The 13,951-nt window shown below is 41.2% G+C and overlaps 1 protein-coding gene across 1 annotated transcript in view; it reads left to right on the top strand.

Annotated features, from left to right (window-relative positions):
* The first annotated feature begins 10,253 nt into the window (after positions 1–10,253).
* Positions 10,254–13,951, top strand: part of LOC139763146 (craniofacial development protein 2-like) — a 220,642-nt gene continuing 216,944 nt past the window's right edge. The window contains exon 1 of the mRNA XM_071688851.1: positions 10,254–12,152. Coding sequence (XP_071544952.1) covers positions 10,944–12,152 — 1,209 coding nt within the window. The 5' untranslated portion in view covers positions 10,254–10,943. The remainder of the gene's footprint in view (positions 12,153–13,951) is intronic.

Raw genomic sequence — 13,951 nt, 5'->3', positions numbered from 1 at the left:
CACATACATTCTTCAAAGCAAACACCTGATCCACACATCCTCTACCACTTCTGAAACCACACTGCTCTTCCCCAATCTGATGCTCTGTACATGCCTTCACCCTCTCAATCAATACCCTCCCATATAATTTCCCAGAAATACTCAACAAACCTATACCTCTGAAATCTGAGCACTCACTCTCATCCCCTTTGCCTTTGTACAATGGCACTATTCACGCATTCCGCCAATCCTCAGGCACCTCACCATGAGTCATACATACATTAAATAACCTTACCAACCAGTCAATAATACAGTCACCCCCTTTTTTAATAAAAATCACTACAATACCATCCAAACCTGCTGCCTTACCGGCTTTAATCTTCCGCAAAGCTTTTACTACCTCTTCTCTGTTTACCAAATCATTTTCCCTAACCCTCTCACTTTCACACCACCTCCACCAAAACACCCTATATCTGCCACTCTATCATCAAACACATTTTACAAACCTTCAAAATACTCACTCCATCTCCTTCTCACATTACCACTTTTTGTTTTCACCTCCCCATTTGCGCCCTTCACTGAAGTTCCCATTTGCTCCCTTGTCTTACGCACTTTATTTACCTCCTTCCAGAACATCTTTTTCTGCTCCCTTAACTTTAATGATACTCTCTCACCCCAACTCTCATTTGCCCTTTTTTTCACCTCTTGCAGCTTTCTCTTGACCTCCTGTCTCTTTCTTTTATACATCTCCCACTCAATTCCATTTTTTCCCTGCAAAGGATACCAATTTTACGCGTGATCAAGATATGCCTATGAGTCCACGGGGAAAATGAAACACGAAAAGATCAAAAGTGCACTTTCGTGTAATAATCACATCATCAAGGGAGACAAAAGAGAGGAATATAACAGTCAGTTGATATACTGACACATGTTTACAAAATGGCGTCCTAGCTTCGTCTCTTCGATGTATATATATATATATATATATATATATATATATATATATATATATATATATATATATATATATATATATATATATATATATATATATATATATATATATATATATATATATATATATTTTTTTTTTTTTTTTTTTTTTTTTTTTTTATACTTTGTCGCTGTCTCCCGCGTTTGCGAGGTAGCGCAAGGAAACAGACGAAAGAAATGGCCTAACCCCCCCCCCCATACACATGTACATACACACGTCCACACACGCAAATATACATACCTACACAGCTTTCCATGGTTTACCCCAGACGCTTCACATGCCTTGCTTCAATCCACTGACAGCACGTCAACCCCTGTATACCACATGACTCCAATTCACTCTATTTCTTGCCCTCCTTTCACCCTCCTGCATGTTCAGGCCCCGATCACACAAAATCTTTTTCACTCCATCTTTCCACCTCCAATTTGGTCTCCCTCTTCTCCTCGTTCCCTCCACCTCCGACACATATATCCTCTTGGTCAATCTCTCCTCACTCATTCTCTCCATGTGCCCAAACCATTTCAAAACACCCTCTTCTGCTCTCTCAACCACGCTCTTTTTATTTCCACACATCTCTCTTACCCTTACGTTACTTACTCGATCAAACCACCTCACACCACACATTGTCCTCAAACATCTCATTTCCAGCACATCCATCCTCATGCGCACATCTCTATCCATAGCCCACGCCTCGCAACCATACAACATTGTTGGAACCACTATTCCCTCAAACATACCCATTTTTGCTTTCCGAGATAATGTTCTCGACTTCCACACATTTTTCAAGGCTCCCAAAATTTTCGCCCCCTCCCCCACCCTATGATCCACTTCCGCTTCCATGGTTCCATCCGCTGACAGATCCACTCCCAGATATCTAAAACACTTCACTTCCTCCAGTTTTTCTCCATTCAAACTCACCTCCCAATTGACTTGACCCTCACCCCTACTGTACCTAATAACCTTGCTCTTATTCACATTTACTCTCAACTTTCTTCTTCCACACACTTTACCAAAGTCAGTCACCAGCTTCTGCAGTTTCTCACATGAATCAGCCACCAGCGCTGTATCATCAGCGAACAACAACTGACTCACTTCCCAAGCTCTCTCATCCCCAACAGACTTCATACTTGCCCCTCTTTCCAGGACTCTTGCATTTACCTCCCTTACAACCCATCCATAAACAAATTAAACAACCATGGAGACATCACACACCCCTGCCGCAAACCTACATTCACTGAGAACCAATCACTTTCCTCTCTTCCTACACGTACACATGCCTTACATCCTCGATAAAAACTTTTCACTGCTTCTAACAACTTGCCTCCCACACCATATATTCTTAATACCTTCCACAGAGCATCTCTATCAACTCTATCATATGCCTTCTCCAGATCCATAAATGCTACATACAAATCCATTTGCTTTTCTAAGTATTTCTCACATACATTCTTCAAAGCAAACACCTGATCCACACATCCTCTACCACTTCTGAAACCGCACTGCTCTTCCCCAATCTGATGCTCTATACATGCCTTCACCCTCTCAATCAATACCCTCCCATATAATTTACCAGGAATACTCAACAAACTTATACCTCTGTAATTTGAGCACTCACTCTTATCCCCTTTGCCTTTGTACAATGGCACTACGCACGCATTCCGCCAATCCTCAGGCACCTCACCATGAGTCATACATACATTAAATAACCTTACCAACCAGTCAACAATACAGTCACCCCCTTTCTTAATAAATTCCACTGCAATACCATCCAAACCTGCTGCCTTGCCGGCTTTCATCTTCCGCAAAGCTTTTACTACCTCTTCTCTGTTTACCAAATCATTTTCCCTAACCCTCTCACTTTGCACACCACCTCGACCCAAACACCCTATATCTGCCACTCTGTCATCAGACACATTCAACAAACCTTCAAAATACTCATTCTATCTCCTTCTCACATCACCGCTACTTGTTATCACCTCCCCATTTACGCCCTTCACTGAAGTTCCCATTTGCTCCCTTGTCTTACGCACCCTATTTACCTCCTTCCAGAACATCTTTTTATTCTCCCTAAAATTTACTGATAGTCTCTCACCCCAACTCTCATTTGCCCTTTTTTTCACCTCTTGCACCTTTCTCTTGACCTCCTGTCTCTTTCTTTTATACTTCTCCCACTCAATTGCATTTTTTCCCTGCAAAAATCGTCCAAATGCCTCTCTCTTCTCTTTCACTAATACTCTTACTTCTTCATCCCACCACTCACTACCCTTTCTAAACAGCCCACCTCCCACTCTTCTCATGCCACAAGCATCTTTTGCGCAATCCATCACTGATTCCCTAAATACATCCCATTCCTCCCCCACTCCCCTTACTTCCATTGTTCTCACCTTTTTCCATTCTGTACACAGTCTCTCCTGGTACTTCCCCACACAGGTCTCCTTCCCAAGCTCACTTACTCTCACCACCTTCTTCACCCCAACATTCACTCCTCTTTTCTGAAAACCCATACTAATCTTCACCTTAGCCTCCACAAGATAATGATCAGACATCCCTCCAGTTGCACCTCTCAGCACATTAACATCCAAAAGTCTCTCTTTCGCACGCCTGTCAATTAACACGTAATCCAATAACGCTCTCTGGCCATCTCTCCTACTTACATAAGTATACTTATGTATATCTCGCTTTTTAAACCAGGTATTCCCAATCATCAGTCCTTTTTCAGCACATAAATCTACAAGCTCTTCACCATTTCCATTTACAACACTGAACACCCCATGCATACCAATTATTCCCTCAACTGCCACATTACTCACCTTTGCATTCAAATCACCCATCACTATAACCCGGTCTCGTGCATCAAAACCGCTAACACACTCATTTAGCTGCTCCCAAAACACTTGCCTCTCATGATCTTTCTTCTCATGCCCAGGTGCATATGCACCAATAATCACCCACCTCTCTCCATCAACTTTCAATTTTACCCATAGTAATCGAGAATTTACTTTCTTACATTCTATCACATACTCCCACAACTCCTGTTTCAGGAGTATTGCTACTCCTTCCCTTGCTCTTGTCCTCTCACTAACCCCTGACTTCACTCCCCAGACATTTCCAAACCACTCTTCCCCTTTACCCTTGAGCTTCGTTTCACTCAGAGCCAAAACATCCAGGTTCCTTTCCTCAAACATACTACCTATCTCTCCTTTTTTCACATCTTGGTTACATCCACACACATTTAGGCACCCCACTCTGAGCCTTCGAGGAGGATGATCACTCCCCGCGTGACTCCTTCTTCTGTTTCCCATTTTAGAAAGTTAATACAAGGAGGGGAGGATTTCCGGCCCCCCGCTCCCGTCCCCTCTAGTCGCTTTCTACGACACGCGAGGAATACGTGGGAAGTATATATATATATATATATACATATATATATATATATATATATATATATATATATATATATATATATATATTTTTTTTTTTTTGCTTTGTCACTGTGTCCCGCGTTTGCGAGGTAGCGCAAGGAAACAGACGAAAGAAATGGCGCAACCCACCCCCATACACATGTATATACATACGTCCACACACGCAAATATACATACCTACACAGCTTTCCATGGTTTACCCCAGACGCTTTACATGCCCTGATTCAATCCACTGACAGCACGTCAACCCCGGTACACCACATCGATCCAATTCACTCTATTCCTTGCCCTCCTTTCACCATACTGCATGTTCAGGCCTCAATCACACAAAATCTTTTTCACTCCATCTTTCCACCTCCAATTTGGTCTCCCACTTCTCCTCGTTCCCTCCATCTCCGACACATACATCCTCTTGGTCAATCTTTCATCGCTCATTCTCTCCATGTGCCCAAACCATTTCAAAACACTCTCTTCTGCTCTCTCAACCACGCTCTTTTTATTTCCACACATCTCTCTTACCCTTACGTTACTTACTCGATCAAACCACCTCACACCACACATTGTCCTCAAACATCTCACTTCCAGCACATCCATCCTCCTGCGCACAACTCAGCCGCCAGCGCTGTATCATCAGCGAACAACAACTGACTCACTTCCCAAGCTCTCTCATCCACAACAGACTTCATACTTGCCCCTCTTTCCAAAACTCTTGCATTCACCTCCCTAACAACCCCATCCATAAACAAATTAAACAACCATGGAGACATCACACACCCCTGCCGCAAGACCTACATTCTCTGAGAACCAATCACTTTCCTCTCTTCCTACACGTACACATGCCTTACATCCTCGATAAAAACTTTTCACTGCTTCTAACAACTTGCCTCCCACACCATATATTCTTAATACCTTCCACAGAGCATCTCTAGTAACTCTATCATATGCCTTCTCCAGATCCATAAATGCTACATCCAAATCCACTTGCTTTTCTAAGTATTTCTCACATACATTCTTCAAAGCAAACACCTAATCCACACATCCTCTACCACTTCTGAAACCACACTGCTCTTCCCCAATCTGATGCTCTGTACATGCCTTAACCCTCTCAATCAATACCCTCCCATATAATTTATCAGGAATACTCAACAAACTTATACCTCTGTAATTTGAGCACTCACTCTTATCCCCTTTGCCTTTGTACAATGGCACTATGCACGCATTCCGCCAATCCTCAGGCACCTCACCATGAGTCATATATACATAAAATAACCTTACCAACCAGTCAATAATACAGTCACCTCCTTTTTTAATAAAGTCCACTGCAATACCATCCAAACCTGCTGCCTTGCAGGCTTTCATCTTCCGCAAAGCTTTTACTACCTCTTCTCTGTTTACCAAATCATTTTCCCTAACCCTCTCACTTTGCACACCACCTCGACCAAAACACCCTATATCTGCCACTCTATCATCAAACACATTCAACAAACCTTCAAAATACTCACTCCATCTCCTTCTTACATCACCACTACTTGTTATCACCTCCCCATTTGCGCCCTTCACTGAAGTTCCCATTTGCTCCCTTGTCTTACGCACTTTATTTACCTCCTTCCAGAACATCTTTTTATTCTCCCTAAAATTTAATGATACTCTCTCACCCCAACTCTCATTTGCCCTTTTTTTCACCTTTTGCACCTTTTTCTTGACCTCCTGTCTCTTTGTTTTATACATCTCCCACCCAATTGCATTTTTTCCCTGCAAAAATCGTCCAAATGCCTCTCTCTTCTCTTTCACTAATAATCTTACTTCTCCATCCCACCACTCACTACCATTTCTAATCAACCCACCTCCCACTCTTCTCATGCCACAAGCATCTTTTGCGCAATCCATCACTGATTCCCTAAATACATCCCATTCCTCCCCCACTCCCCTTACTTCCATTGTTCTCACCTTTTTCCATTCTGTGCTCAGTCTCTCCTGGTACTTCCTCACACAAGTCTCCTTCCCAAGCTCACTTACTCTCACCACCCTCTCCACCCCAACATTCACACTTCTTTTCTGAAAACCCATACATATCTATCACCTTAGCCTCCACAAAATAATTATCAGACATCCCTCCAGTTGCACCTCTCAGCACATTAACATCCAAAAGTCTCTCTTTCGCGCGCCTGTCAATTAACACGTAATCCAATAACGCTCTCTGTCCATCTCTCCTACTTACATACGTATACTTATGTATATCTCGCTTTTTAAACCAGGTATTCCCAATCATCAGTCCTTTTTCAGCACATAAATCTACAAGCTCTTCACCATTTCCATTTACAACACTGAACACCCCATGTATACCAATTATTCCCTCAACTGCCACATTACTCACCTTTGCATTCAAATCACCCATCACTATAACCCGGTCTCGTGCATCAAAACCATTAACACACTCATTCAGCTGCTCCCAGAACACTTGCCTCTCATGATCTTTCTTCTCATGCCCAGGTGCATATGCGCCAATAATCACCCATCTCTCTCCATCAACTTTCAGTTTTACCCATATTAATCGAGAATTTACTTTCTTACATTCTATCACACACTCCCACAACTCCTGTTTCAGGAATACTGCTACTCCTTCCCTTGCTCTTGTCCTCTCTCTAACCTCTCACTGACGTTTGTGTAAATGAATTATACATTTCCCTTTTCCATAGCCAGAGGTTGAACCATTATATGACATTCATTTTCTCATTTCAGTTCAAGCTAGAAGTTTCAGTTTTCTAAATTATTTCTTACTTTTTTCATATGTATATATTTGTATGTGTGTGTGTGTGTCTGTATATGTGCGTGTTATGTGTATGTATATATGTATGTATATATATATATATATATATATATATATATATATATATATATATATATATATATATATATATATATATATATATATATATATATATATATATATATATATATATTATCCCTGGGGATCGGGGTGAAAGAATACTTCCCTCGCATTCCTCGCGTGTCGTAGAAGGCGACTGGAGGGGACGGGAGCTTGGGGCCAGAAATCCTCCCCTCCTTGTATTAACTTTCTAAAATGGGATATATATATATATATATATATATATATATATATATATATATATTCATATGTGCTTCCTTTCCTGCATTCCTGGTGCTACCTCCATCCACAGGAAACAACATCGCTACCCTTTGCTTCAGCGAGGTAGCGCCACACAAATGAACAAAATTGGCCAAATTCGTTAACACTCAGTGTCTAGCAGTTTTATGTTGTGCACCGCAACAACCGATCACCCACCACATACAGGTTTACCTGTGACGTCTCACATGTGTACCACATTTTTCTAATTCACCTTATCCCTTGTGCTTCTCTCACCGTATTGTATGTTCAGGCCCTGTAACATTCTTTCCACACATTCTTCTTCACTCTCAGAAACTTCTCCCCCTCTCCTTCCCTATGACTCACTTCTATTTGCCTGGTTCCTTTCGCTGCTCGTTACACTGCCAGATGTCTAAAACACTTTACTTCCGCTATTTTTTCCCCATTCAAACTTACATCCCTACTTATTTTCCTCTACTATGTTGAGCCTAATGACCTGGCTCTTATGCATATTTTTACCCTCACCTTTCTCCTTCCACAAACTTTTTCCAAGTCAGTCACCATTTTCTGCAGTTTCTCACTCAAATCAGATGTCAGTGCTCTATCATCGGTGAACAAAAGTGACTCACTTGCCAGGCCTTGTCATCTCCAACAGAGTGCGTACTCTCTCCCCTGTCCAAAACTCTTGCATTTACCTTTCAAACTATCATACCCATAAACAAATTAAACAAGCATTGGGGCATCAAACACTCCTGCCGCAGACCGACTTCCACTGGGAACCGATCACTCTCCTCTCTTCCTATTTGTACACATGCCATACACGGTTGATACAGACTCCTCTCTGCTTCTAGCAGTTTACCTCACACAACATATATTCATTGGTCGAGGTTACAGTGCGAGTGTTCGTGATTAAGAATACAGTCTCGTCCAGATATTTTTGTCGCCAAGGGAATCTTCCTTCCCATTCTCCGAAGCGCAGTCCGTGGCAGAAGATCTTTTCTTTCGAAAGAATTCTACCTCGTGTAGCAGCAGAACTCATTTATTATAACTGGACTTGGGTAATTGTAGATTATGAAAACAATTTCAGGTAAAATTAGTCACAGACGTGACGTCGACATTTGCATTGAAGTTCTGACCGAATGAAGACGTGTAAGGTAAGTGGCAACCAGCGTTGTCCTTACTATAAATTCCAGGTTGCAGGTGGAAGTCGCTCAGTCTCCTCTTTCATCTGGGGCAGTTAGCACCTCCCTGCTGTAGTTGACAGATAAAGTTCTTACGGTAATATAGGTTTTATCTTATCATGTCATTCGTGTAAACTTACCTTCTTTTTTTTGGTATATGATCGAGAGAGAGTGTTACAAAGGATGTTGAGTGGCCACATGATCAGCGCCTTCTTTGTTGCTCGTGTTCCGTAAGTGTTGTTAATGTTGACTGGCATACAGAAAGGACCACTTTCATAGTGCGAGTGTAAGTGGTTTTAGAAATCAAACTTATCCCTTGAGGGCTTATGACCTGGTGGAAGCTGAGGCCATAATGACCCCGACAATCGTTAAACTATGATTATCCTATTACCAAGCAAACAACCAAATGTGAATAAATGGAGTATTGATTCTCATTAAAAGAAATAGCAAGGATATATGTGACACTAGATGGTGAGGTTATAGTGCATCATATTCTGTATCTAACACTAGACGGAAAAGTTATAGTGCATCATATCTAACATCAAAAATGTTTCAATCAGTTCATTTCGTACAACTGGTGACGCTAGACCCACTAGTTAACATACAGTAATAGAGTATTGTATAAATATATATATATATATATATATATATATATATATATATATATATATATATATATATATATATATATATATATATATATATATATATATATATATACATGTATATATATATATATATATAAATATATATATATATATATATATATATATATATATATATATATATATATATATATATATATATATATATATATATATATATATATATATATATATATATACATACAAGATATGGTTGTACTTGAGTAGTGAAGACAATTGAGAAACATCATAAGCCAATATTCCAGTTTCATGATAAGAGAAGAAGTGGACCAGGCAGTATGATACAGTGGTTAAATTGATGAAAACTACTATTGACGTTTGTGTAAATAAATTATACATTCCCTTTTCCATAGCCAAAGTTTGAACCATTATGTGACATTCATTTTTCATTTCATTTCCAGCTAGAAGTGTCCGTTTTCTCAATTATTTCTTACATTTTTCATATATATATATATATATATATATATATATATATATATATATATATATATATATATATATATATATATATATATATATATATATATATATATATATATACATATGGGTTAAACCATGGAAAGCTGTGTAGGTTGTAAATGACGTGGCCGCTCCTGGAGTCTTCGTAAATGTAGTTCACCGCGAGTGGCGGAGGAGGTTTTCTCATCTAACAACTCTTTCCTAATACACCAGATCCTCGTTCACATATCGTTGTGTGAACCGGAGCCTTTGAGTTTTGTGTAACTCATCCAGGTTATGCAGCGTCCTCAGTATGACTTGTTATCCAAATGTATAGCAGTATAATACTTTGGCCTCCATTTGGCTGCCTCTTGTGACGAACGCTTGTGTGTGTGTGTGATCTTCATGACGTCGACAACTGATGATGAGATTGAAAGGGCGGTCGCGAAGCTGGACGGTGAGGGTTAACGAGAGGAGTTAACGAGAGGAGGGCTACCGAGAGCAGAGACATCGATAAGACGTCTGAAGGCAAGACCGATTTCGACGGTGAAGGCCTGCACTGTGGCTGAGAGATTGACTTGAGGAGGCAGAAGTGATATTGTGACAGTGATTGTGTCAGCGTCGCGTCGCCTCGCCGCAGTGTATCGAGACAGACTTCCCCAGAACTTTTAAAGGGGAAGTAAATGTTTATAGTTGTGTTACTGGAGTGATAGTTTTCATGCATGGTGTTTTTGACAAGAAAATAGTGAAGTTGGAGAAAAATGTAGCTTAGACATTGAAGCTTATTGATACAGTGGTGAAATTGATGAGAACTGCTATTGACGTTTGTGTGAATAAATTGTACATTTCCTTTTCCATAGCCAGAGGTTGAACCATTATGTGACATTCATTTTTTTCATTCATTTCAAGCTAAAAGTTTGTTTTCTAAATTGTTTCTTACATTTTTCATATGTATATATATGTATGTGTGTGTGTGTGTGTGTATGTGCGTATGTGTGTGTATGTGTGTGTGTGTGTATATGTATATATATATGTATATTATCCCTGGGGATAGGGGTGAAAGAACACTTCCCACGTATTCCTCGCGTGTCGTAGAAAGCGACTAGAGGGGACGGGAGCGGGGGGCCGGAAATCCTCCCCTCCTTGAATTAACTTTCTAAAATGGGAAACAGAAGAAGGAGTCACGCGGGGAGTGATCATCCTCCTCGAAGGCTCAGAGTGGGGTGCCTAAATGTGTGTGGATGTAACCAAGATGTGAAAAAAGGAGAGATAGGTAGTATGTTTGAGGAAAGGAACCTGGATGTTTTGGCTCTGAGTGAAACGAAGCTCAAGGGTAAAGGGGAAGAGTGGTTTGGAAATGTCTGGGGAGTGAAGTCAGGGGTTAGTGAGAGGACAAGAGCAAGGGAAGGAGTAGCAATACTCCTGAAACAGGAGTTGTGGGAGTATGTGATAGAATGTAAGAAAGTAAATTCTCGATTAATATGGGTAAAATTGAAAGTTGATGGAGAGAGGTGGGTGATTATTGGTGCATATGCACCTGGGCATGAGAAGAAAGATCATGAGAGGCAAGTGTTTTGGGAGCAGCTAAATGAGTGTGTTAGCGGTTTTGATGCACGAGACCGGGTTATAGTGATGGGTGATTTGAATGCAAAGGTGAGTAATGTGGCAGTTGAGGGAATAATTGGTATGCATGGGGTGTTCAGTGGTGTAAATGGAAATGGTGAAGAGCTTGTAGATTTATGTGCTGAAAAAGGACTGATGATTGGGAATACCTGGTTTAAAAAGCGAGATATACATAAGTATACTTATGTAAGTAGGAGAGATGGCCAGAGAGCGTTATTGGATTACGTGTTAATTGACAGGCGTGCGAAAGAGAGACTTTTGGATGTTAATGTGCTGAGAGGTGCAACTGGAGGGATGTCTGATCATTATCTTGTGGAGGCTAAGGTGAAGATTAGTATGGGTTTTCAGAAAAGAGGAGTGAATGTTGGGGTGAAGAAGGTGGTGAGAGTAAGTGAGCTTGGGAAGGAGACCTGTGTGGGGAAGTACCAGGAGAGACTGTGTACAGAATGGAAAAAGGTGAGAACAATGGAAGTAAGGGGAGTGGGGGAGGAATGGGATGTATTTAGGAAATCAGTGATGGATTGCGCAAAAGATGCTTGTGGCATGAGAAGAGTGGGAGGTGGGCTGTTTAGAAAGGGTAGTGAGTGGTGGGATGAAGAAGTAAGAGTATTAGTGAAAGAGAAGAGAGAGGCATTTGGACGATTTTTGCAGGGAAAAAATGCAATTGAGTGGGAGAAGTATAAAAGAAAGAGACAGGAGGTCAAGAGAAAGGTGCAAGAGGTGAAAAAAAGGGCAAATGAGAGTAGGGTGAGAGAGTATCATTAAATTTTAGGGAGAATAAAAAGATGTTCTGGAAGGAGGTAAATAGGGTGCGTAAGACAAGGGAGCAAATGGGAACTTCAGTGAAGGGCGTAAATGGGGAGGTGATAACAAGTAGTGGTGATGTGAGAAGGAGATGGAATGAGTATTTTGAAGGTTTGTTGAATGTGTCTGATGACAGAGTGGCAGATATAGGGTGTTTTGGTCGAGGTGGTGTGCAAAGTGAGAGGGTTAGGGAAAATGATTTGGTAAACAGAGAAGAGGTAGTAAAAGCTTTGCGGAAGATGAAAGCCGGCAAGGCAGCAGGTTTGGATGGTATTGCAGTGGAATTTATTAAAAAAGGGGGTGACTGTATTGTTGACTGGTTGGTAAGGTTATTTAATGTATGTATGACTCATGGTGAGGTGCCTGAGGATTGGCGGAATGCGTGCATAGTGCCATTGTACAAAGGCAAAGGGGATAAGAGTGAGTGCTCAAATTACAGAGGTATAAGTTTGTTGAGTATTAATGGTAAATTATATGGGAGGGTATTGATTGAGAGGGTGAAGGCAGGTACAGAGCATCAGATTGGGGAAGAGCAGTGCGGTTTCAGAAGTGGTAGAGGATGTGTGGATCAGGTGTTTGCTTTGAAGAATGTATGTGAGAAATACTAAGGAAAGCAAATGGATTTGTATGTAGCATTTATGTTTCTGGAGAAGGCATATGATAGAGTTGATAGAGATGCTCTGTGGAAGGTATTAAGAATATATGGTGTGGGAGGCAAGTTGTTAGAAGCAGTGAAAAGTTTTTATCGAGGATGTAAGGCATGTGTACGTGTAGGAAGAGAGGAAAGTGATTGGTTCTCAGTGAATGTAGGTTTGCGGCAGGGGTTTGTGATGTCTCCATGGTTGTTTAATTTTTTTATGGATGGGGTTGTTAGGGAGGTAAATGCAATAGTCCTGGAAAGATGGGCAAGTATGAAGTCTGTTGGGGATGAGAGAGCTTGGGAAGTGAGTCAGTTGTTGTTCGCTGATGATACAGCGCTGGTGGCTGATTCATGTGAGAAACTGCAGAAGCTGGTGACTGAGTTTGGTAAAGTGTGTGGAAGAAGAAAGTTAAGAGTAAATGTGAATAAGAGCAAGGTTATTAGGTACAGTAGGGTTGAGGGTCAAGTCAATTGGGAGGTGAGTTTGAATGGAGAAAAACTGGAGGAAGTGAAGTGTTTTAGATATCTGGGAGTGGATCTGTCAGCGGATGGAACCATGGAAGCGGAAGTGGATCATAGGGTGGGGGAGGGGGCGAAAATTTTGGGAGCCTTGAAAAATGTGTGGAAGTCGAGAACATTATCTCGGAAAGCAAAAATGGGTATGTTTGAAGGAATAGTGGTTCCAACAATGTTGTATGGTTGCGAGGCGTGGGCTATGGATAGAGTTGTGCGCAGGAGGATGGATGTGCTGGAAATGAGATGTTTGAGGACAATGTGTGGTGTGAGGTGGTTTGATCGAGTAAGTAACGTAAGGGTAAGAGAGATGTGTGGAAATAAAAAGAGCGTGGTTGAGAGAGCAGAAGAGGGTGTTTTGAAATGGTTTGGGCACATGGAGAGAATGAGTGAGGAAAGATTGACCAAGAGGATATATGTGTCGGAGGTGGAGGGAACGAGGAGAAGAGGGAGACCAAATTGGAGGTGGAAAGATGGAGTGAAAAAGATTTTGTGTGATCGGGGCCTGAACATGCAGGAGGGTGAAAGGAGGGCAAGGAGTAGAGTGAATTGGAGCGATGTGGTGGACAGGGTTTGACGTGCTGTCAGT

This window comes from Panulirus ornatus, chromosome 46 (genome assembly GCF_036320965.1).
Source record: "Panulirus ornatus isolate Po-2019 chromosome 46, ASM3632096v1, whole genome shotgun sequence".
Classification (NCBI taxonomy): domain Eukaryota; kingdom Metazoa; phylum Arthropoda; class Malacostraca; order Decapoda; family Palinuridae; genus Panulirus; species Panulirus ornatus.
Note: the sequence above shows the minus strand (reverse complement) of the source record. Positions and strands in the feature narration are given on the sequence as shown.